Source organism: Phoxinus phoxinus (assembly GCF_949152265.1).
Source record: "Phoxinus phoxinus genome assembly, chromosome: 18".
Classification (NCBI taxonomy): domain Eukaryota; kingdom Metazoa; phylum Chordata; class Actinopteri; order Cypriniformes; family Leuciscidae; genus Phoxinus; species Phoxinus phoxinus.
This window is the reverse complement of record NC_136893.1, coordinates 3,452,810-3,478,798: the sequence shown is the minus strand read 5'-3', so window position 1 is coordinate 3,478,798 and position 25,989 is coordinate 3,452,810. Positions and strand designations below refer to the sequence as shown.

The 25,989-nt window shown below is 40.7% G+C and overlaps 2 protein-coding genes across 2 annotated transcripts in view; one reads left to right on the top strand and one right to left on the bottom strand.

Annotated features, from left to right (window-relative positions):
* The window catches only part of LOC306986409 (uncharacterized protein), a 242,215-nt gene that overhangs the window by 123,391 nt on the left and 92,835 nt on the right, over positions 1-25,989 (top strand). The window lies entirely within an intron of this gene.
* On the bottom strand, positions 1,435-22,124 carry LOC306986406 (interferon-induced very large GTPase 1-like). The gene is made up of 7 exons (XM_079589613.1): positions 22,071-22,124; positions 21,594-21,659; positions 21,146-21,187; positions 19,765-20,922; positions 18,612-19,241; positions 14,087-15,357; positions 1,435-7,393 (listed from the first exon to the last, which is right to left on the bottom strand). The coding sequence occupies exons 1-7, from the start codon at positions 22,084-22,086 to the stop codon at positions 2,699-2,701; spliced, it is 7,878 nt and encodes a 2,625-aa protein (XP_079445739.1). The 5' UTR covers positions 22,087-22,124; the 3' UTR covers positions 1,435-2,698.

Sequence of the window (25,989 nt, the reverse complement as noted above, 5' to 3'; positions counted from 1 at the left end):
GAACGCTCTTCTCATTTGTTTGCATTTCCATGTAGCTCTTCCGGTTTCCTGCTTTGAGTAACTAAAACAGACTACTGCCACCTGCTGGTACGGAAAGGTATTTCCTCTTACGCAGGCGCAGAACAGACGTGCTACTTGGCTGTTGGGTGTCAAGCTGCTTGGTGTGTCAGAGCAACTATGGACTCAGACGCTGCCGACGTGAGCCGCCCCCGCAGTCTGCTTTTGTCGCCACTAGTTCGTCGGCACCAGCTTGGTGAGTTCTGGGCTTTAAATACAAGAAAAAATTGTGTCCGTTCAATGTGCTGTTTTTTTGCAAAAAAAAAATTCCGTCTGGATTCAGGCCCCATCATAGCACAGAAACTGCGCTCGTTAAAATTACAAATGACTGACTTCTAGCGTCTGACCAAGGCTGTATCTCAATACTAATTTTACTATAGATCATAAAATGCTCTTAGATCGACTACAAAATTACACTGGTATTTGGAGACAGGCATTAAGGTGTCTTTTTTTTCTTTCTTTTTTTAAAGGGGAGATAAGATAATGTCAGTAAATTATGGAGTGCCTCAAGGATCTGTGTTAGGCCCTCTGCTATTTTCAGTATATGTGCTGCCACTTGGTAATATTAAATGAAAACATGGAATTTGTGTCTACTTTTATGCCAATGATACTCAGTTATGTATTTCATCACGACCAGATGAAATCTCGAAATTATCCAAGTTATTAGACAGTTATTTTTGCGGCTGACCTTATTGCATATGCATAGGAGTTTCCCTTTCAGGCGCAAAATTTCAGTCAAATCTAGGATAAAGTTCAGGAACGTCTCAAAAGAGGCAGTACAAACACTTCTTTTATAATAAGCAGTTCATGTAAAACAAAAAAATTGCAACGCAAAAAAAAAATCTAAGCATAAAGCTAAATATATCAGCTCAAACCAGCAGATTCTTTTAACTACAGTTTTTTACTCATTTGTTTATATTCTACATCACACATATTTGTAACCATTTATTTATATCCTGCATTATAAAGTATTGCAGGTATTTTCCAAACCAAGCTAATTGCATTCAAGCATTTGTTTATATAGCATTTGCTTACATCAAACAAAAATCAATACTTAGTCACTTATATAAACTATAGGCAAATAGCATTTCTTACAACGGTTGCTTTTACACAAGAGCATTTGGAGCAGAAATAAGTCTGTTTCGTTTTATTTGGAGTGAATGCATTTCCCAGTGCTTACAATCAAGTCCACTTGAGAAAGTATATGGGGTTCAGTTCATGTTAAATCTGGTTGGTTTGAATGTAATCTGCCGTGAACCACAGAAATGAACAGCTCTTGATGATTATGAGGTTATTTCTCAGCGCCCTAAATATTCTCAGCCCCTTCAATCAGGAATGCACAGGTGCGGAAAGAAACACAGAAGACAGTGTCCATGTTCAAGCTTACAGAGGTTTATTGTTCAGCTGGGTATATACATACTAAACACCAAGGATACATAAGTATAAAGAATATCATGAGCTAACAGGTAAAGAATGCTTAAGGAACAACAGGCAAATATGTCTCCATAGATGAGGGAGGGGGAGAAATGGTATAGTAAGTACTAGTGAAATGCACAGCCAGTACTTTACTTAATATGAGAACGGAGAGCAAGTTTTACCCTCACAATGATGTATAATTTTCTACTTTGCATGCTTTTGGTCACGTTAATAGTGAAATGTATTTTCTTAGCTGTTTGTCTATTTGTAGAGCAGAACAATACATCTTGCAATACATCCACAGGAGACAAACTAGTGTGAAAGTAAATTAAATTAAAAAAAAATATGTAAAAAAAAAAAAAAAATTTAAAAAGTAAAAAATATTTTTTTATATTTGGTATAATTCTCAAACATCTACAGTTTCAATTGAAGCAAATGTGCCGTATTGTGTCGAGACTTCGAAACAATCCGACACCCGTCTCCATGGTGACCCCTAGTGGTCAGAACAATGTAAATGCAACAAAACCCGGGCCAAACACGCATTTGATTAAAACACCTTTTACAAATCTATTGCAAAATATTTTTTTATTGAAAGTAAAATCTAATCTAAAATGCCATTATCTGATCATCCTTTACGAGTATCAAGTGTCTATATGTTCTTTTATCAATTGTCAGAGTTTGTTTTGTTTGTTCTATGAATGGCTCAGCTAAACAGGCCAATAAGAGAATATTAACTATTATTCATTTTAATTATACTAAAGTCTAATTAAAATGTCTACAAATGCATAAAACTGATCAGAGATCAGGTAAAACCCACAGACACTTGTTCATTGGTTCTCAGTGAATCATCGCCCCCAAAGGTGAACCATTAAAATGTTTCGAAACAGTTATGACGTCATGAAGCCTCGTTCACTGAAATCACGTGACTCTGGCAGTTTGATACACGCTCCGAACCACTGATTCAGAACAAATGATTCGTTAAGGTTTCGAAGCTTCATGAAGTGCTTTGAAACTGCCATCACTACCTTTGAGTATGGATCAGTTTCTGCTGTGTAGAATTGAACATTATATATTTCTTTAAAATGTTGAATCTATTCTGTGAACTACTTCTTTGAGCAGTTTCAATACGCTATATTTAGTTTAGTAAATGCCACATCACTGAAGTGTGGGACATAATCGCATTTCAGCTGTGTATTGTGGACCAGAGTCCTTGTTAATTTTTCCATTAAATGTATTTATCCAGACTGTCAATAGCTTCCTCTTGAGAGTATCTTCTCCACTCAGCTGGAATCTTGCCTTGTCCCTGATAGGTTTTTCCATAGTGCTTTTCTAGATCTTTCTGGAATTCACACACAAACCACTTCCAGTACGGCAGCTCAGAGAGATCCGGGGTGATACTCCATGACGCATAATTAGGACCTGCTTTTCTGTATTCCTTCCAGAGGACTTTATCATCTGAGCTATTTGGATAGAAAGATCGATCACTGGCTACTGCTGATGTGCAGATGCTGGTAGATAGGTTTGTTGTTCCTTTGTAAATCCACCCATTCAGTCCAATATTACGATGGAAAGGAACACAGTGATCTCCAGGATGGTCTTCTATTGTGTTTGTACAGATCGCTGCACAGAAAGGACACTGAACCCAACAGCAGTCACAGAGGTGATCGATCAGAAGCTCATCTGGTCTGTCTGTGTGGTCCAGCTTTACTGGAAACGTTTCTGTGCTGAATTTACTGCGTATGTCAGATATTATAGAAGGAAGTTCTTTCTTTATCACATCTTCTAAGAAGCTGACATTAACATCATCATGTTTCACTCCAGTGAGGTCCCTTACAGAGAATACCAGCACATCAGAGAGCTGGAGTGTGAAATGATGCAACCACAGATCAGCATCTCCATTGGTCTCTTTAACATGTTTGGTGGATTCGTGTGCTGCGTTTATGATCTTCTGCTCCAGCAGTTTAATGCTGTTTTCCATCTTGGGTCGAACACTATCTTCAAATCTTTCAGTGATGTACTGACTGACTTCATCTCTGATGAAATTCTTGAAGTGTTCTCTGGGATTGTTAACGTATGTGATGTATGCATCAAAATCCTCCTCTTCTGCCAGTGTCCTCAAGATGTGTTTCTCTAGTTTTGATCGGTTCCCATTTAGTGATTCACAGTTTGTCCTCATTTCATCTGCTAAATCTCTGGCAGTTTGTTTGTAGATATTCTGCTGAATGGGCTCTTTAAGTTTATTACAAACAAAATCACCAAAAATAGTAGCTGATTTAGCTCCTTTACAGTATTTCTGAAAAATTCTGATGTACTCTCGACTTTTCCTCTCAAAATAGAGAACAGGATCATTGACTTCCCTGAACATTTTGTATTGGTCAGTGAATGTCTTATTTGTTCTGTGACATATGAAAAGTACCAGATCCATGAAGAATTCACTCTTAAACACATATTTCACTTTTGGTTCTTCCTCATGCTGTGTTATTCTTGCCTTTATGTAATCTACGAGTTGTTGAATGCAGCTGTTGTTGTAGCCCATCTTTGCAATGTTATATGACTGAATCATTTTATTTGTGTGTTCAGTGATGTCTCTGATTAAGGATCTTATCTGGACTTCATCCTCTTTAGATAAAGCAAGACCGATCCTCTCTTTAGCTCCTTTGTACATATTTTTAAAAGGTGCTGTATATCCACTGGATCTCTTTAACTGTACATATTCTGAAAAGCTTGGCAAAGAGATCATAGCTTTGTGCTTACTGCTCTCTTTCATACGATCTAAAGGAAGACTTGCATGGGTCTCACTGAACAGCTTTTTCACATCCTTTAATATGTCAATATCTTTGACTAAAGGAGAGTCTCTGATGATCTCAGCTGTCTGTTGTTTCCAAAATGAATCGAACTGTGTTTTCATGAAATTTTCATCATTTGCTTGTTCTTTGAATTTTAAGGCAAGTTCTTTGCTCTTTTCAAAGAGTGTGTTTTCATGTTTTGTCCTCTCAGCATCAATCTTTTTCTTCAGGTGACGCTGCTGAAGAACACCATTTAATTTCCTCTTAGTTTCTCTCACAATGTTTTCTTGAAGCTGTTTGATTTTTATCTCAAAGAAACCTTTCCACTGATTCAATACAGCTGTGTCTCTGTCTTTCTTAAAGAATTCAGACATTGTCTTTTTCACTTCTTCACTTTTTGCATTCAGTTCTCTTTCAAGATAAAATTCGTCAATGTCATGAATTGCTTCATTTTCTATTTTGCTGTGTAGCTTGTTTTCAATGTCCAGCATGGCACTCCGAAGGCTCCAGGCCCACTTGCTGTATTCAGTCTCTAGTTTCTTGTATGTTGCGATTTCCAGAGAATTTTTGAAGCTGAACACAAATTGTTCATTAAGTAAAGCCTCCCAGAGATCTTTAATACGGTCTCTTAGGTGCGTCAGCATTATGCCATTTGATTTTGAAGCATGTGTTCGGATAGTTTGCTTCAGTTCTTGAATGTTCTCGCAGTAGTTTGGGTTTGGTGGTGCCATGGGTGGGCTGCCCTCCCAGAGCTGAGCAAAATACTTCACATCATTCTGTACATCAAACGCGATCACATCACTGAATCCTTCTGCATCACTGACTTCCTCTTTAGCAGCAAGTTTTGTCATATCATCCAGTTTCTCCTGCAGTCGTCTCCTTCCCTCCATGTTTTTCTCTCCAGCTGTAATATCGGAGACATTCTGATGCACAAATATGCAGCTGGGTTTCAGTCTGACGTTCTTCATCCTCATGAAGGCCTGAACAACAATCTGAATGATGTCCTGCATCTCAGATGGGTTTTCTCCAAAGATGTTGATCAGGGTCATATTTCCAAGACCAACAACAAATGTGGCTATTTCATTGTCACGATGTGTTGTTGACCTTCCAGCCAGTTCTGGTGCACGAAGTCCTTCAGTATCAACAACCAGAATATAGTCAAACTTCAGCTCAGTTTTCATCTCCTCTGATATTTTGACCAGCTGCATGAAAGCTCCTTTAGTGCATCTTCCAGCACTGACGGCAAACTGCAGTCCAAACATGGCATTCAGCATGGTGGATTTCCCAGAGCTCTGAATCCCTAAAATTGACAGTACAAAGACTTTCTGGTCTCCCAGTTTCTTAACAAGTTTATCTAGAATAGCAGTGACCCAGGTCAGAGGAATATGAGCAGCATCTCCATCCATCAGCTCCATTGGAAATCCAGAGATCATCATCTCTGCTGCAAGACTCGGGAGAGAACAGAAGTCAAACTGCAGATTGTCTTTCTTGTTCTTCTTCACCGATGACCACGATTCATAGATCTGACCGAACTCTCTCAGGATGTGCTCCAAGCCGAAACTTGTTCTATTAATTTGCTCTGATAAGTTTTCCAGGTTTGTTTGTTCATGCTGCAGTTGATCTAGTTCATCGGGCATTTTTTTCAGTGCTGAGACTTCATGCCATTTCTTGTCATACTCTTTATGAAGTCCACAGAGCTTCTCTGAAGTGAAGTCATCCAACAGGTTCATCATCCATCTGAGGACATATTTCTTTTCATTGTTTCTCTGTGATTTCATTGTTTCAATAAATGTTTTCATGAACTCACTCAGTCCTTGGGCCACTTGCTTTTCTCTTATATCTGTCATGATCTTGAGTTTGGTACTTTTATCTTCCTCTAGATTTTCTCCTTGGAGATGACGCAGCTCTTTGTTGATTTTACACCAGTCATGCCACAGTTTCCCCTGACAGGGCAGGTTTGTTTCTTTAACTGTTGATGGATCCTTTCCTCTCAATAATCCCATGATCTGATCCGCTGCCTCTTTCCCTCTCCGACACTCTGGATCCTCCTCATCTACTCTGATTCCTGTGTGTTTGGCCACATCTTCAACTTTGAATGTAATGTTCTGGTTGCTCAAACTCACTCTGATCATCTCCCTTATCTGATTAGACACATCAGATAGGTTTTTGTCCAAAAGGCCTATTATGAATTTTCCATTCCCCAGTTCAGTTTCATCACAGTGATTGTCAATTAGCAGACAAATGAGAGGTTGAGGAGATTTGAAGAGTAATCTCACCAAACCCTTGTAGTGGTTCTTCTGTCCAAAATCTGGTAAGAAGAGGACATTAACTGAAGCCATGCTGGTCAGAATCTCATATTGTTTCTCATTGGCTGCTGCATCACCATGAAGATTACAGAAAGCAACACAGTCATTAAATGAATCTGTCTTTTTCCCAGAAGGGCAGTACCAGGCGATCTCCACCACTCCGTCCATCAGTAATCTGGTTCTGCTGCTGCCTGAGCAGTTCCTGTGGAAGAACGTGTGGTGTTTCTCATTTATGCATCCATTTATCAGCTGAGACTTAGATGAAGATACAGAGCCAAACCTGAAGAAAGCCACCATTGGAGTCTCAGCCTTGTAGACCGGTTGAGTTTGACTAATGATTTCATTATTGAAGTCTTTCTTCTTCCAGCTCTTGCTGATTTGACTAAATGTCCAGAGAGGAAACTCAATCTGCTGTGTGAATGGATCAGGAACAAGCAGAGGCAGTGAATACTGACACTGTGAGAGTTTATTCACCATCAGCTGCTTCAGGAAACCATCAGCACAATGAAACACGGCCATCTGAACATCCATTGGGTGAATATCAGGGTTGTAGTTTGCTTTATTTTTTTTACCTTCTTTCTTTCTGTGTTTTATGACTGTGTATCTTGCTCTGTAGTCCATGTTAATTAGCTTTTGTAGGAATGAGTTTACCAGTTCATTCTCTTCCTGTGGCTCCTGAGACTGAAATGAAGACTTGGTGATTTGAAGAATGTCTGCCGTTTTCATTTTATCTTGACGTCTTTTTGTCAGATCTAGTCTAACATAGAGTTCTTTGAGCTGTTTATTGGTTTTTGGTCCAACATTTGGGCTTTGACCAGTTTCATCTTTCTGTAAATAAATGAAACATTAGTATATAAAAACTAATTTGTTATTGTGCCACAAAAGAAGAGATAATAGCCTGAAAAACAGATTAGAAAAATAAATATTATAATGAAGAACTACAGTAATTAAATTTTAGATAAGAAGCATTTTATAGGGCCTTTTTACACCAGGGCTTAAAAACGAGAGAGAGAAAAATAAATCGGCTCACTCAGAGCAGAATCATTATTTTAAAGTTTGTGTTCTGTGTTCCTTCTATACTATTACAGTTTCGAAAACGGTTTGATTAGAAAATAATCAGGTTAATAATATGTTTTATGTTTGTTTGTTTTTTGCCTATACTTTATACCAGAACTTGAATATAACTTTATACTAAATAGATTTATACTAGAGCTTTTGACTAAACTAAAGATCCTTAAACTATCAGCAAAGCTGATACAGCAGCTCCACCTGCCTCAATTGTGAATGAAGTCCTGCACGCATTTTGAAGACCGTCTCTGCTTGTTTACAGTGCCAGGGTAAATAAAGAACTGGTTCTTTGAAAAAGTATGCCTACAGCGTTTTCATTATTCAAGAAACACAATGTGTGTAAATCCTAATGTTTTATGTATTTGAGTAGCCGAGAAGAGTGTCAGTCTGGTATTTGTCCTCTAATCATAGCCAATACAGCCTGTGCATAGCACTTTTGGCCAAATGTATTGAACTACAGGAAAAAATGCGTGACCACGCAGCTACAATAAACGTTGTAACCTGTAAGTTGATGAAAACATAATCCTCAACCTACTACCTCACATCCGCCCGTTAATGACTGACAAAACACAATTCTCTTACACCCGCTAGCGAAAAACCTCGTAACTCCAATTGAACTTGATTTTGGGAAAATATTAACGTCTCGGTTATGTATGTATACCAGGATTATGGTAGCGTGACTGTAACGGTTTTGTTTATTGTCATGTTTGTGGTTTCACTGTCTTTGGTTTTTGCATTCAGTTTGTATCTTGTTTCTCTGCCTTGTTTATTGTATCCCTAGTCATGTTAATTATTAGTTCCCTTGTTTCAGGTGAGTTGCCTTGTTAGTTCGTTTGGTCCCTCTCGTTGTTCTCATTTGCCCCAGCTGTGTCTCGTTCCCTCATCCCCTCTGTGTATTTAAACCCTGTGTGCTCTTTTGTTCCTTGTCAGTTATTGAATCTATGTACGTTCCTGTTCCGAGTTTTCCCGTTCTGTGTTTATTAAAGTCTGCTGCATTTAGATCCGACTACCGCCTTTGCTTCCACGCAATTCATGACAGAATAACTGACCACACCAGGATCTAGCAGTTAGTACCCGGGAACAACCAAGCAAGAGGTATGATGATGGAAGACGGATTCTACCAGAATGGACGGTCGCTTGATGAGTACGTGGGGGCTTACCTAGAGTTTTATCATGAGACCAATTTGAGTGAGGAAACACTCAAGTATAATTTCTGGAGTGGGATGGACGACACGCTCGGCGCAATGCTTCTGTTAGATGCGGAACACCTCTCTTTTGTGCAGTTCCTGGACCGAGCGCTGTGGGTGTGCGGTTCGTCTCTCACTGTAGGACTCGCTGAGGAAATCAGCTGTGGTCCTAAACCAGTGCATTCAGTGAAGCCCAAGCACAGTTCACCTAAGAGAGTTTCTAACCGAGCACTGAGGAAGCCCGTTCGCCGCATCCGCACAGCCGAGCCCGCTCGCCGCATCCGCACTGCCGAGCCCGCTCATCGCGTCCGCACGGCCGAGCCCGCTCGCCGCATCCGTACTGCCGAGCCCGCTCATCGCGTCTGCACTGCCGAGCCCGCTCATCGCGTCTGCACTGCCGAGCCCGCTCATCGCGTCTGCACTGCCGAGCCCGCTCATCGCGTCTGCACGGCCGAGCCCGCTCTTCGCGTCAGCCCTGCCCAGTTGTCTGAGTCCAGCCCTGCCCAGTTGTCTGAGTCCAGCCCTGCCCAGTTGTCTGAGTCCAGCCCTGCCCAGTTGTCTGAGTCCAGCCCTGCCCAGTTGTCTGAGTCCAGCCCTGCCCAGTTGTCTGAGTCCAGCCCTGCCCAGTTGTCTGAGTCCAGCCCTGCCCAGTTGTCTGAGTCCAGCCCTGCCCAGTTGTCTGAGTCCAGCCCTGCCCAGTTGTCTGAGTCCAGCCCTGCCCATCCAGAACCATCATTCTCTGCAGCGTCCCCTCGCCGACGTAGGAGGAGGAAGAGAACCCCCTGCAAATCCCAAAGTCTGGAGGTCATGCAAGTACGGTCTGTTCTTCCTGTCACTCCTGTTGGGGAAGAGGAGGTTGCCCTGTCTGTATATGTTGCTGCTCTTATGTGTGTTTGGGCTACCCACACAGCAGTGGATTCCTGCCCAGAGACTACCCCAGAGCCTGCTACCAGCCCAGAGACAGTTCGTGAGCCACCTGCTACTTCTGTCAGCCCAGCTATGGCCCAGAGAGTTATCTTTGCCTTTTATGCCATGATGGCTCTGCGTGCCTGGACAGCACACACCTCCCAGCTGACTGGCTCCTGCCCTTTCCGTGTTCCAGAGGCCGTCCCAGAGCCCGTTGCCTGCCCGGAGGCCGTCCCAGAGCCCGTTGCCTGCCCGGAGGCCGTCCCAGAGCCCGTTGCCTGCCCGGAGGCCGTCCCAGAGCCCGTTGCCTGCCCGAAGGCCGTCCCAGAGCCCGTTGCCTGCCCGGAGGCCGTCCCTAAGCCCATGTCTCTTCAGGCCCAAGAGGCTGTTCCAGAGCCCTATGCCAGCCCGGAGGCTATTCGCTTTAATTTCCCCAAGAACTTTTTGGAGGGGGGCAGTAGGGGTCCGGTGGGGACCATGAAGGCCACGTCGACATGGTCCTTTTCCCTACTGTCTTTGCTCCAATCCCCTTCTGTGTATGCCCTGCCCTGGTCCCTGTCTGAGTCTGCTCCGCCGTGGCCACCGGCACGTCCTGCTCCACCGTGGCCACCGGCACGTCCTGCTCCACCGTGGCCACCGGCACGTCCTGCTCCACCGTGGCCACCGGCACGTCCCGCACCGCCGTGGCCACCGGCACGTCCCGCACCGCCGTGGCCACCGGCACGTCCCGCTCCTCCGTGGCCACCTACATGTCCTGCTCCGCCACTCACCGGTACCGTCATGGAGTCTATGGTCCTGACTACCCTGTCTGGGACTCCATGACGCCCACCCCTCCCGCCCAGGTCGTGTTCTGATACGGCGTGAGGCCACGCCTTATGGAAGGGGGGGATAATGTAACGGTTTTGTTTATTGTCATGTTTGTGGTTTCACTGTCTTTGGTTTTTGCATTCAGTTTGTATCTTGTTTCTCTGCCTTGTTTATTGTATCCCTAGTCATGTTAATTATTAGTTCCCTTGTTTCAGGTGAGTTGCCTTGTTAGTTCGTTTGGTCCCTCTCGTTGTTCTCATTTGCCCCAGCTGTGTCTCGTTCCCTCATCCCCTCTGTGTATTTAAACCCTGTGTGCTCTTTTGTTCCTTGTCAGTTATTGAATCTATGTACGTTCCTGTTCCGAGTTTTCCCGTTCTGTGTTTATTAAAGTCTGCTGCATTTAGATCCGACTACCGCCTTTGCTTCCACGCAATTCATGACAGTGACGCAGCTTCTAGGGTTACATACGTAACCGAGATGTTCCCTTTCAAGGGAACTCGAGCAGCGTTGAAACGCTGTGGGAATGAATGGGAATTGAAACGCTCACGAATGTATGCGGTGAGGACTAGCCTGCCGCATCACAAACATCTTGGAGGGAAACATCTTGTTCATCCTGACAGTAATGCTTTGGAAAAGTGAAGAGTGACTGGCCGCCTCGACCACCCACTTTCTCATCCTCTGCTTAGATGCCGGGCACCAAAGCAAATGAACAGTTGTTCAGACTTTCTCCACAGTTCTGTGGACGTAAGCATCTAAGGCCCTAACTGGGCAGAGCAGATATAGTTTCTCTTGGTCTGACGTCCCGAGGAGGACAGAAGGCCTGCAGTACTACAGGTCTTACAGTATTAGTAGGAACTTTAGGAACGTAACCTGGTCTTAGGGTGAAGAAAAACATTTACCATACCATGAGCAAATTCCAGGCACGAGGGAGATACCGAGAGGGCTTGAATGTCTCCAATTCTTTTGAGAGAAGTAATAGCTAGGAGAAATACAATCTTAGAGTGAGAACTTCTCTCGAACCTCCTCAATAGGCTTGAAAGGAGCAAAGGAATGTCCTACAAAATATGCCGAAATCCCAGGCCGGCACCCTTGTGCGGACTGCAGGTCTAAGCCTCAAAGTGCCACGGAGGAAACGGGTACAAAGGGGTGTCTCCCCAAAGACACACCACGTAAAGGAGCATGGTAAGCAGCTAAGGCCACCACATACACCTTTAGTGTGGAGGGGGATAACCCTGCGGAGAATCATTCCTGCAGGAATTCCAGCACTGCACCCACGGGGTAGTTAACTGGGTCCAACTGGTGATTTCTGCACCAGGAAGTGAAAAACAAGGCGTAGTTTCCTCGTGGACAGAGCTCTGGAGCGGAGGATGGTCTCAACAACCTCAGTTGAGAGACCTGAACTTATGAGCTGGGCCCCCTCAGAGGCCAAGCCCAAAGTCTCCACAATTCTGGGCGGGGATGAAGGACCAACCCAATCGCATGAAAGAGAAGGTCCCTCCTGATCGGAATCTCCAAAGGAAAGCCATCGAGGAGAGAAACTAGGACCGAGAACCATAGTTGGACCGGCCAAAATGGGGTTATTAACAGAAGATGGGCCCGACCCGGCGAACTCTCTCCAGACCTCCCGGGAGCAGAGCGATAGGGGGAAATGCGTACAGACGTGACCTTGGCCACGTCTGCATCATAGCGTCCAGACCCAGAGGAACTGACTGAGTGAGGAAGAACCACAGTGGACAGTGTGTCATCTCTTGACATGCGAACAGAACTACTTCCGCTCAACCAAAGTTTTTCATAGAAGCTCCACCACTCGGGGGGGTGTCTCCATTCCCCGGGCCTTGGGACATGAGCAGGAGACAGGAGTGCCTGCATCATCTAGTGATGTATGTCTCGAGACCGGTCTTGGTCTCGAGACCGGTCTGGAGACCACTTTTACGTGGTCTTGGTCTTGTCACGGCCTTGACGGTCTTTGGTCTTGGTCTTGTCTTGGTCTCGGACCTCTCGGTCTTGTCTAGGTCTCGCTGTCTCAGACCGACATAGTGGTCGGGGTATTTAGCAATACAATACTACAATATCCACGACGACACACCACTCGATAATGCAACATTATAATTATTTCGCGCCCTTCAAATGTAACCAATCACATGCATGTATTTTTTTGTGACACAGCCGTTTCGCCTATTTGAACAATGTATATCTTAATGGTCCAGAGGTAGAACTTTCGCCAACCCTGTCAGAAGTTCTGGGTTCTTATCCACACTCGTATAGTTTTTTTTTCTCATCAAAACAGATTATGTTCATCAGTGGTTGTATATCAAGCAGCGACACGTTTGTTTGTTTCTGATTTCACCAGAACGAATAGAGAGTATCCGCAACGGATTGAAGCGCGCGTCCGAGTGAAGACAGTCCGGCGTGTGTGCGAGCCACACGAGAAAACATTGTATCCGCGCCACTGATCGCAGCGCCGGCAACGAGCACTTTGATCACTTGATTTAAAAACCACATATCAGTGACATGATGGGTTTTAACTTCATTCAGGAGATTTGGGGTAACTGCACAACTGACAGATGACTTTGAGCGCACCGCCAACGGTGTGTGTGTGTGTGTGTGTGTGTGTGTGCGTGTGTGTGTTGTTTGATTACAGTATTGTATTTAAGATGGTGTTAGACTAAATAAATGGTCTTAAATATCATCTGCATATCTCCGTTGTGTTGACTAAACATTAGGCCTAATCCAAGTTTATAATTGTTTATAATTGTGTATCTTTAATTTGATGTTACGATTTCATCCCGGAGTTCTTCCCAGAGGTTCATGAAGAACTAGCGAAGTCGTGGCACGCCCCCTATTCAGCGCACATCCATTTCTCCTCTTCAACAGCCCTCACCACGGTTGACAGCGCAGAGGAAAGTGCTTTACCAATTGACCCCAGTAGAGGAAGCTGTAGCTGCGCAACTCCGCCCACCTGCCCAGTCAAAGCCTCCCACCTGTCCATGCCATGCAGAGCGTCATCTGCGTTCGCGGCCAGAGTGTATTCCGCGAGAAGCCAGAATGGCTCTGCCCTCCACACATGGTGGTCCTTCAAGTCTACCAGACTAAACTCCTCCGTGACATGGACGAGAACAGCCCTGACCAGCGACCTTCAAAGAGCTGTGCAGCGCAACCGGCCTCGTTCTGTGCATCACTAAATTGACGGAACAAGCAATCAGGCACACTATGGTAAATCAGTTGTTCTTGAGCGCCCCCAGACTAAGGCCTTGCAGGACGGCTTCTGTTTTTCAGTGGATTCCCCACAAATCACCCCCATAAAGTGACCCCACTGCATAAAGTGACCAAGTGTAAAAAGGCCCATAGACAGAATGTTAATTTAGGGCACTATACTTTAAAATGAAAGAAAAAGTAATGCTCTGTGGAGTGTTATATTTGCAAGTAAAGTGTAGCCTATACATTGTTTGTAGGTTGTAAATCTGAAGTATTGTCCATGTACAGTATAAAATTAACTAAGACTAACTCCTCTAAATGCTCCTGACCTTTGTCGGGATTTACATTGATCACTTACCTTTAGAGTGGAGGCTGTTTGAGAGCAGCAGATTTTCATGTTCTCTATATCTTTTCGTCTGTCTTCTTCATTGTCTGGTGGTTTTAGTCTCTTTAGTTCATCTTGCTTCTGTTGTTCTATTGACTCCATTTTGTCTTCATACATTTTACATTGTTGTTCTCTCAGAGATTTCTCATGCTGGATTTCCTTTGTGAGTATCTCTTTGTTACAATTCTGTATTTCTTTATCCATCATAATCTTCATCTTTTCTATTTCTACTTTATGTTTGTCCTGAAGATCTTCTTTCTCTCTTTCTATTCTCTCCTTTTCTCTCTTGATTTCCTCTCTCTCTTTTTTAACTTTTTCATCACATTCATCCCTTAAGTTTTGTTCTTTCTTCCTCCTTTTCCCATCCTCTTCTTCCCTTCTCTGTATTTCCTCTTGTAGCTTTGCCTCCAGTATCTCTTGTTTTGTTTTGTATCGTTCTTCAATCTTTTTAAATTCTTCTTCCTCTCTTCTCTTCCTCTCTGCACCATGATTCTTTCCATCTTTCTCCAAGTTCATCTTCAATTTCTCCTTCTCTTCTTCATGTTTGACCAGCAGTTCTTCCCTCTCGCTGTTCAGTTGTTCCACTTTGTCCATTAGCATCTTCATCTGTGCTTCTTGTTTTTCTCTTTCCATCTGCTTGAACATCTTACATGTGTAGTAACTTCCTCCATTTGTTGTCAAGATGTCATTGATTTTCTGCAGTAATATAGACACCTGCATCCGGCCTCTTGTCTCATTATTATTGAACACATGGTATCTGTTTCCACACTGTCCGATAAGGTTCATCAAAGCAGATCCTGGTTTTCCCAAGTAGTCTTCAATGGTCTTCTTCTTTATATCATCTCCTCTGGTAAAGAGCACCATAGTGTACATTAGGGAGTTTTCACCAAAAGTCTTTTGAATGATCTTGACAGCATTTTCCTCCTCCTGAGTGAAACGTCCCACTGGTATCAGTAACAGAAACACATGTGGTCCTGGCAGAATCATGGATATGCAGTTGCTGATTTCTGTCTGGATCTCTTCATGACTGTGTTTAGTATCAAACAGTCCTGGAGTGTCAATCACAGTAACGTGTCTGCCATCAATCTCAGCCGTCTCTCTCTGACACTCTTTAGTAATGGACTCTTGAGACATGTCTTCTTTAAATACTTCTCTCCCTAAGATGGTGTTTCCTGTTGCACTCTTCCCAACTCCAGTTTTTCCCAGCAGGACAATCCTCACTTCATCTGAATCCTCTATTGAATCTGAAAAAGAGAAAACTGCTTGAGTCATGCTGCTAGTCTTTTAAAGTCAAATCCTACAACCATGTATGAGCAATCTGTCTGAATTATTACTAATACAAAAGAGCAAACTGAAATCAAATAAATTGTGAATTATGTGAATGTTTAATTGTGTGACATGAAGTAAATATATGTAATACATCATCCCTTACAGTTTCCTAAAATTACTTCTCTAAACTAACATTTCTTTACGGAAACTGGTTTTAAACTCTGTTTGGTGGGTGTTGCAATCTGATTCCAAAATTATTATCAATGCATCTACATTTTTCAGCAACTGTGTAGGGTTGTAAATCTTTATTGAGCATTACTTAGGTGGGCCATGATCAAATTCTGCTTAAAGATTCTACAAAAGTTAAAGGGCCCTATTTTAACGATCTGAAACACAAGTATCAAAGGCGAAACGCAAGTAACTTTGTGGGCGGATCTCTAAAATGTGTTGGTCTGAAGTAGCTTCATTATTCATTGGTGTGGTTTGGGCGTAACGTAAAATAAACCAATCAGAGTGTCATCTCACATTCCCTTTAAAAGCAGACAAGCTTGTTCCATGGCGGGTTGCTATTATAACGGCGGATTTGCCAGGCGAATGACAGGAGCGGTTCACAGCTGTAGCGTCTGGACCAATCAGACATGCACTAACTATTAATCATATTTAATGAATAATCCAGCAAACTCACTCTCCCAACAAAAGTCTATGAAACTCCCCCCAAAACTAACATCACAAATGAAGCTTACCCACTGGCAGTACCTGGTGTCCTGTTACAGGAAACATTAAGACTGATAACAAGTTTTACGACCCCAAAAGGAATTTCCAGAGAGTTGTGACTCTCACTTAATTCTTACTGAAGGAGAAATAAACCCTGTTAATCCTATATATTCTATACTGTATAAAACCACTTAAGAAATGTATAAACATGTATCTAAATTTCCCATCTCATGATTTTCATTTTATGTGGTTTGGCCTATGTTTTCTTGTAAACTCTAATGGGTTAATGTTTTAGACTTTGCATACTATGTTAACTAAAATCATATGTGTGGCATGTTTGGTCTCTATAAATTCCAATCTTCGTCCCACATTTGTTAATTTACATTACATTTTGCCAACTTTGTGAACCATTAGTATTATAATAATATTGACGATTCTTTTCTTAAACACCCAATGAAATTATATTCGAATGCCCTGCTAGGACAAAATGGGTCATAAAAATGTCCCTCCAAAGGAAACACTTCGTATTGGCTCACACACCTCTAGAGGGTGTGACATCTTCACGCTTTAAAAATCACTGATCACAAGATCAGCCCTCTCTTAGCCTCTTAGCTCTCTTACTTCTTGCTCTCTTACTCTTTTGGTCCTTCCGGAGAAGTCTTAATGTGAAGATGATGCCGAACTAGATAATATTACGATAATATTGGCATGTTATGCAATTCATCCTCATAAATAATATGGTAAACAAAACGAAATAATGTACACAACTGATATTCTCGTCAATGTGTCCGTCTGGCGGAGCAGATATAGATGCATTACCAATAATGCATTATGAATGCATTACCTATTAGATAGACAGATAGATAGATAATTAGGGAGATAGATAGATAAATTTGTCAAATACGGGACGATTCCGTATTATACGGAACGGTTGGCAACCCTAATCCCCACCAGGGTTCCAGACTGCGACCATTTTTTGACAATGGTGCGAGTGCATGGACATGCACAGTTAAATTTGCGCGTGCGCAACAGAACGCCGTTTTATCCGTAACTGCTGCAGTGTGTTCAAAATGAACAGAATTTATATAATGAACGAGTACATCATGAATCCATTTTCCAAACCGCGTTTTTGTCTTATCCTGAATCACTACGGTACGCCTATAATAAGTGTTTATATTCGGACTATTTTAGACCGGGGTCGGCTGCGCTGTGGAGGAGCACAGTGCCTGCGTGACTCGCCATAGACATTAACAGAGAGAAGTAGCTCCGGCTACTGTGTTCTTCTGCAAGACTTGTTTATTTACTGCTAGAGAGCAAACTTACACGCATTGATTGCACACTGATGATGAAACGCGTCAATGGACTATATGCACGGAGCATTCTTTAAAACTTCCATATTAGCCAGCTGGAAAACCTCTGGTGAAATGTCACTTGCTGGTGTGTCGGTATCTTCAATGTCCTGAGGTAGATGTAACAGCATAAATATTTTAATACTTAGTTTATAATCAGAATATACTCACTTAAATAGTCAGACCTAGCATTAATTTAGTTATTCAAATGAAAGACAAAAAAAGATGTGTTCCTCAGCTAAATTCGATCATCATTCACACTTTAGTTTGAAAACGAAAAAAAGATTAACTAGAGTTTTCACAAGTGTGTTGAAATCAGTGAGCTTGTGCTGACAGCGCTGCACTGACTGACAGTTATTGTTTGTGAATTTGTTGACTTTTGTGAATACCTGATACTTCACTTTGACAGTTTATTTTTAAACCTAGTGATTTTATAATATTTATTGGTATATTATTTATAGGTTTTGGTCATCACATTAAAAATAACATTTGAAGTGCTGAAATTTTTTTGTGTGTGTGTGTCTAATTACAGGCATTGGGTTTCTTATTCCAACGTTCACATTAGCTTCAAGTCTTTATTGCAATCATAAAACTGCTTTATTGGCAAATTAGGAAAGTGAGATAAAGGCATTAAAATATAAATACAACATTAAAAAGTCAACCATAATTGATGGTTTTGTGTGGATGTACAGTGAACAGAATGTTCACCAGAAATGCTCGAGCTGGCTTATTGAAAACCAGGAAGTAACTGTGCATAATTCCTAAATTTCCTGAATTCCTAATGGACTATAAGTCATATTAAATTGAAAAGATTGAGACAACTATTCATCAGCAACAAGTTAGTCTGGAGACCTGATCCCCACACATATTGCCTTTCCAAACAAAAAGTGGTTTACAAAATTTAAATCAATGTATTGTTTTATGCGAATGATTAGGCAGGATGATTTTCAGATCATTTTGAAGGAAAAACTCTAGGCGACCACATCCATTACTCAAAAGTATTATGGACACATATTTAGTATGTGTTTTTTGGCCTTATTTTAGACACTTTAATTTTGTCAGGGCGTGTCAGAACATCTCAAGGACCCCCAAAACACCTTAGACCCCAGAGGGTTAATAAAACATAATTTGAAGTGGGTGAGAGACAGACATTTTCTGATCATTACCTTGTTGTCGAATCTGTGTCTCTAATGAGATTATTTTCTTCCTCATTTCTTCAAATTTCTCTATTTGTGCATCCAAAAATGTTTCTGTGGAAAAACAAATTCCACAATTTTCTTCCACCATCTGCTCCAGTTTAGTCACCAACACGGACACTTGTGCTTTTGGCTCAAGGAAATGATGTCTTCCTCCAAAACACTCAGTGACAGACTTCATTGCTTCATTCTGTTCTTCTGTCTCATGCTCTGACTTCTGGATTATGAGGACCATGATGTGGTTGTTGATCTTTGAGCTGAATGTTTTCTGGATCTCCTCTGTTTCTGTTTTGTCTTCATCAGTAAGTGAACCATCAGGAATAATGAAGAGGAAAACATGAACTCCAGGATCACAGAGAGACACACAGCGGCGAGCCTGACGCATCACTTCCTCCTGTGAGAGTCGAGTCAGAGCTGGAAGCTCCACCAGAGTGATCAGACGTCCATGAGCTTCTGCTTCCAGCTTCACACACTCTGAGCTGAGCTCTGGTCTTCTGTCTCTCTGCTCCAGGATGAGCTTTGATATGAAGGCTTTTAATCTTCTGTCACTCCCACACAGAACCACATTCAGCTTTGGCAAAACACAGACACTCTCTGCCACTGAGAAACAAACATGACATTAGTTTAGTGGGTCAATTACATGAGTTACATAAAAATTGCCATGTGATTTATACAATTTATTAATTAAAATTTCATGATCACCTCTACAATCAATTTTAATAAATCTTCAACAGTCATTATATAATGTGCAACAGCATTTAGCTAATGTACATTGAAATATGAATTTAAGTTTCCACGCTAATCTAACCACAATATAATGATGTAATAATGTTTAATAAAGTTATTTTTGTTTGTTTTTTTCAGTTTATTTTTTCCAAATCTCCCCAAATGGATATACTCAGTCAAATAAAAAAATAAAATAAAAAATATACATATATTTAAAAAAAAGAGTATCTAAGTTTACTGTATGAGTTTGTTGTAGACATTAAAAAAATTACAGTCCTGTTTTTGTATTATCATTTATCATTATAAACTAATTTTTATTTTCTCAAAATAGTCTTTCTCTTGAAGGGAGTGATGTGTATGCGAGGGTTAAACTAACTTTCTTGCCAACAAAACTTACACAATGTATTTTTTTGGACAGCAACCTTTTTCTCTTTGTTGCCCTGTTTGATTTTTCCATCATCTTCATGATCAAGATCTCCCTCTTCTTCTGCTGCGACTGAACTTCTAGATCTGCTCTGCTCTTCATCATCCTCTTCTTCTGCTGTGACTGAAACTCCAGATCTGCTCTGCTCTTCATCATCCTCTTCTTCTGCTGCGACTGAACTTCTAGATCTGCTCTGCTCTTCATCATCCTCTTCTTCTGCTGTGACTGAAACTCCAGATCTGCTCTGCTCTTCATCATCCTCTTCTTCTGCTGTGACTGAAACTCCAGATCTGCTCTGCTCTTCGTCATCCTCTTCTTCTGCTGTGACTGAAACTCCAGATCTGCTCTGCTCTTCATCATCCTCTTCTTCTGCTGCGACTGAAACTCCAGATCTGCTCTGCTCTTCATCATCCTCTTCTTCTGCTGCGACTGAAACTCCAGATCTGCTCTGCTCTTCATCATCCTCTTCTTCTGCTGTGACTGAAACTCCAGATCTGCTCTGCTCTTCATCATCCTCTTCTTCTGCTGTGACTGAAACTCCAGATCTGCTCTGCTCTTCATCATCCTCTTCTTCTGCTGCGACTGAAACTCCAGATCTGCTCTGCTCTTCATCCTCTGATGTTCCTTCTCCTGCTTCCTCATACAAGTCACAGATCAGAAACGGGACCTGGTTTTCTTTGAGTATCTTCTGAACTCTTTCGAGTATCTCAGAGTGCCATCCTGATTTTCTTTCATCGTACTGAAGATGTCCACCTCTGCACTCTTTTATGAATTGATGAATTGTGTCATTGTGTATCTCTTCCTCATTGGTCAGCACTATAGTGTGTTTAAGAGCCTCTTCACTGAATTCATTCAACACATATTTCACTCTGTTTCTGTCATTCTCACTGAAGTTGTTCTCCAGGACAAGTATGATCACATGAGGTCCAGGAGCAGACAGATTCACACACTCTTTCACTCTCTGTGTGATCTGAGAGACTGACAAATCTGGATACAGCAGTTGAGGAGCGTTGATGACTGTGACGTCTCTGTCCTTCAGTTTTCCTCTGTGTTTCTCAATGTGCAGCTCTTCATCAGCTCTGATGTTTTCTGTTACATTCTTCCCCAGCAGAACAATCCTCAAATCACTCACTGGAACACAGAAGACAGAACACAAATAACTCAAACAATTGAACCCATGAGCAAAGATGGCAGATTTAAACTTGCATACTTCAGCCGAGTAACTGGCATTGAGATGCTAACACATTCCTTTCTCTGGGTATATATAAACCTCCCTGATATGCACAGTTTCTCAAGGTTTTTATAATATGTGCAGCATTTAATATTGTGATTTATCATATAATTGTTGACTTACTATCAGGTCGGTCAAGAGATGGACTTTGCAGTCCTCTTTTAACTGCAAATAAAATAACATTCACAATTTAAAATTTCACAAATTCGTTTACTAAATTAAATTATCTTCTTAAATAATTCACACAAAAAGAAAAATTTGTCAACATTTATTATTCCACCTCAGTATTATATATATGTATATATATATATATATATATTCTCTCTTTCATAAAACAAAAAAGTTTATCGCCTGCTATGAAATAATATGGGAATTGAATGCAGTAAATGACAAATGAATGTAAAGTAAATGACAAATACATTTTTTTCAATACTATTTACATCTGTACTATATATATATATATATATATATATATATATATATAGCCTATATATATATATATATATATATATATATATATATATATATATATATATATATATTTGTTTGTTTTTTTTGTTTGTTTTTTTACCACCAGTCATGATATTGGCTTCCTTGTCGGGGGGATCTTTGCTTTGTCTTTGCAGACTTCTGCTTCCTGCACATAAAAAAAAGCAACAATTCAATACAATAATAAAAAAAAAAGTTTTTAAACAAGTACAAAAAAAACCGAATGAAAACAAAAGACTATATCAATATATTTGTATTTGCTCTTTTGTGTCAGATTTATATACTGTCTGGAATGGCTGCAGTACATGACCATATCTATCCGATATTCGAGGCAATGTGTGTCAAAGATTAGTTGTATATAGATGGATAAATATGTTTGTTATTTTCAAAAATGTTGGTGGCAAATGAGTGGGCGGATTATGTAACCCTTTTTATTCTGAAAAACAAAATCAAAACGTTTTAAAAATGAATCTGCTTACTTTTACAATAGGCTATAGTTACACTAATATATTGTACCGACATATTTTCCAGGATTTATTAGATATGCTTTGATTCTTACCTGAACTGGACGCCATTACATGTTCGTAACAAAATCGAAAGAAAAAAGTTTGTTTGAAAACGTTAGACGGAAGATGGAGAGGAGGGTGCTGGTTTCCTGTGTGGGTGTCATCTCAATACTCTCTTCACCATCAACATTACTCGCAAAAGTAGTTTAAAGACATTGGTTTTCATGTTTAGTTTCACGCAAGCAATCGGTAAATTATCTTGTTTTCTTAAATGATGTTTTATCTGATCGCGCACAAATCAGAACGACCTTCTGACGAAGCCAATAACTTTATAAATCAGCCGTTAACATAATTACGCCGTAGATCTTACAATGGAGCACACAATGTTCCCCAATGTTTTCTATTTATGTTGATTCTATATATTACTGTCGTCTGGTTTTGAAACACCTGCTAACACAAACCGGCACGATATGAGATTATAATGGCTTATTGCGTTGTTTTACTATTCAAACAGAGACCAGATTTCAAAACAAAAACTTTTTCCACATTTCTAATCCACCACAGCAATTTCAATATAAATCAAACATACTAAAAATGTAATAATTTGAAGCTCAGCTTCCTTTTTTGTCTCACGGACCTTTTTCACAGATGACGCGTTTCAATCTCTCTCTCTCTCTCTCTCTCTCTCTCTCTCTCTCTCTCTCTCTCTCTCTCTCTCTCTCTTGCTATATATATATTATAATTTTGTTTCATCTTTTTGAAAGTTGTGAAAACACAATTGTGGAGTTTTTCTTATGCTATTTTAGCAAATGAGAACACATACAATTAAATGTAATGTTGTCTCTCATTCACCGCTAGGAGTTTACCCATATAACGACTTCCGCTTCTGAGAAATTTGGAAATTTGAAAAGGCTCAAATTGACGTTAAAAAGATATTTCAATTTTAGCCACTGATAGCCCACTGAGCACAAAGCCTAATAAGATGACATGGAAATAGTAGATTATATATATAATTTTGTTAAAGCGAGTTTTTAAGATTGACTTATAGTAGACTATGATTAAATAGTCTCCATCACTGAGAGATCAGAATAGAGAGAAACTGTGATTAATTGTTCATTATTGAAAGGTTTTGGTGCCATCTAGTGGATGTAACTGGTTCCATTGCCAGTGTGTCACTTCCTGATGAGAGTCATAAAGACTGAAGATCTTCAGTGAATGTTCATCAGATCAGTTTGATCTTCAGGTGCTTCATCAAGAGAAACGACACAGAGCAGTTCCTGAAAACTGTTCAAAATGACCATCAGCACGTGTGTTTTCAGTGTGTTCTTCATCATCAGTATGGAAGGTAAGAAATATTTTCTTTTCACAAGCATTGTTTTAGTGGTTGTGTTCACTGGTCAAGTGACTTACTGGAACATTTTTGAGTACAGAGTTGTACTCAACACAATATTTGTGTATATCAATATATATATATATATATATATATATATATATATATATTTCAATATTTCAACACAACATATCAAATGTATGCATCATTTAAATAAAAGTGAGCAAACTTAACAAAAGTACTAGTAATGCTTGGCAAGGCAAATTTATTTATAGCACATACCGTGGTGATCCAGTGCTTTACAGAAAGAAAAAAAAATCCTCTGGATTCTGGTTCCAGCTGCTGTGCCATTATAGCTGAACGCCATCTCACCATGTGTTTAATTTACCCTCGGTGTTATTAACTGGCTTGATCCCTTCCGATCTGAGAGCTTTATTTGGTCTGTATTCTACCAACATCTGCCATGTATTTTGGTCCAAGGCCATTATGGGATTTTTATACAATTCAAAGTACTTTAAAATTGAGAAATTAAAGCTTTAGCATAAGTACTGTCGGGAAGACTCAATTGTTACATCACTTATTACCTTCTCATCTGTCCAATCATATTCTTATACTTATGGTATAAAAGATCGGTACTTAGTTACTTAACACACGTCTTAGTTTGCAGATGCTGACGCTTCCATTCACCTCCATCCTCCCCACAACCACAAAGATGGTCCCTTCGTCTTCAGGCAGGATATGCAGAGTTCGGACCCTCGATTAAACACAAATAAATGTTTAATTGTCACAGTATTTATTCTCCCGAGTCTTTCTGGTAGAACTGGTGTGAAATGTTCAATTTGCTGGTTTGGGTCAGGAGCCTGGCACCAGCATTTTGTATGAGGTGCAACTGTCTAATAGTCTTTTTAGGAAGGCCAGTAAGAAGTCCATTGCAGTAATATACCCTGCAGGTACTGAATGATTCGTACTATGTTTTTTTATAGTAGGCTCTGGCTGATTTAGATCTGGTTTTGATGTGTCTTCTGAAACTAAGATCAGAATCCAGAATGACACTGAGAGTCCTGACTTCATGTTTAGTTTCTAAACCCCTGCAGTCAAGGTGTGCATTCACCTTTGATAATTTATTGCCAAATATAATGACCTTTGTTTTATCTTTATTTAACTGAAGAATGTTTTGGCACATCCAGCTGTTAATTTCACATAAGCATCGGCACAGGGAGTCTATGGGATTGGCGATAAATCTAGATCTGAGTGTCTTCTGCATGATAAGCAATATTGTTGTTTTGAATAATATGGCCTATAGTGGGAGAATATACAAACAGTAGAGGCGCAAGGATTGAACCTTGTAACTCCATGTGTCTTAAGTCCAGTCAGATTCATACAGTAACTGCTTATGCTCACAAATATCCTCCGCTTTCTAAATATGATCTGAACCATCTTAGCACCGCCTCAGACAGTCCGACCCATTTTCCCAGTCTGTTGAGGAGTATATTGTGGTCAACAGTATCAAATGCAGCAATACAACACAATCTACTAATACAACTTTGAAATTTTGCCAGCATCAATGTTCAGCCGAATATAATTTAAAGTGAGGGTAGGCAGTTTGTTTTATAAACACGTTTTGTTATACTGGTTAAAACTTTCTGCGCTGTGTAAGTACCGCTGTTTAGTGCTTAATCAGATTTGCCATGTTGCTGGTCTTGGCAGCAATCATCTTCTCGCAAACATTGCATCGCGCGCTGCTGGCATCGAGTCTGGTGAAACATAGCTACACTTTTGATATTTCCCATCTATGGGGGTTGGGGCGCTCACACTACAGCATCACGTGCGAGCCACGTCTCTTTGGACAACCGCGTAAACTAGTGTTTTCCGACAGCCAATCATGCTGCATGCTTAGTGGCTAACTGACGTTGACGAGATTAACCCCAGAGGTATCGAAACTTGGTACAGAAAGACAAGACATGTTTCGACACTCGATAGTATCGATGATATTCAGTCAGTACCTAAAAAGTATCGAACTCGATACCCAGCCCTGATGTGGACACTATCATCTGTGATATAAATCTGCAGCAGTCAGGTGGTACAGGTCAGAGCTCTTTAAGTTGTTTGTGTTCATTATTATTGTAATGTGCTTTGAGACATCAGCTAGTTTAACGCAGTCTCTCGTCATGCTTTGTTTGCTCCCTGTTGTGTGCGTTCATGTGTTTTGAAGAAGGCGTGGCTTTGGTAAACTCTGAAGAGAGGGTGGGATCTTATGCTTTCAAAGCTAACATGCTATTTATTTTCCTTTATTTAGCCAGGAGATCACATTGAGATATTTCTATCTCTTCTTCCAGTGAGACCTGATTTTTATTGCTAGCCGCTCTGATATTGCCTAGTTTAACCAAACCCAAAATTGCTAGATATATTTTCTGACATTGAATTTGTTTTAAAGTTTCATTTGTACACTGTAAAACAAACCTACAGATTCTATTCAATAAAAAGTAGGTAATTCAAGGGGTGTTGATGTTTAGCTGCTCTGCCTTTCTGGACCTAACAGGTGGAGCTTAACCTGATTAGGTTTAGGTTTAGAGATACAGTAGACTCTGTAGTGCACTCAATTTGTTTAGGCGAATGCTGCATTCATGCCATGTCATGCCATA

Excerpts from the sequence above, each read along its gene's own strand:
- LOC306986406 (XM_079589613.1), bottom strand. Across the intron at positions 20,923-21,145 it reads ATCTCTTGACCGACCTGATA|TGAGTGATTTGAGGATTGTT; the intron begins GTAAGTCAACAA and ends TCTGTGTTCCAG. Across the intron at positions 7,394-14,086 it reads AAACAGCCTCCACTCTAAAG|AAAGATGAAACTGGTCAAAG; the intron begins GTAAGTGATCAA and ends ATTTATTTACAG.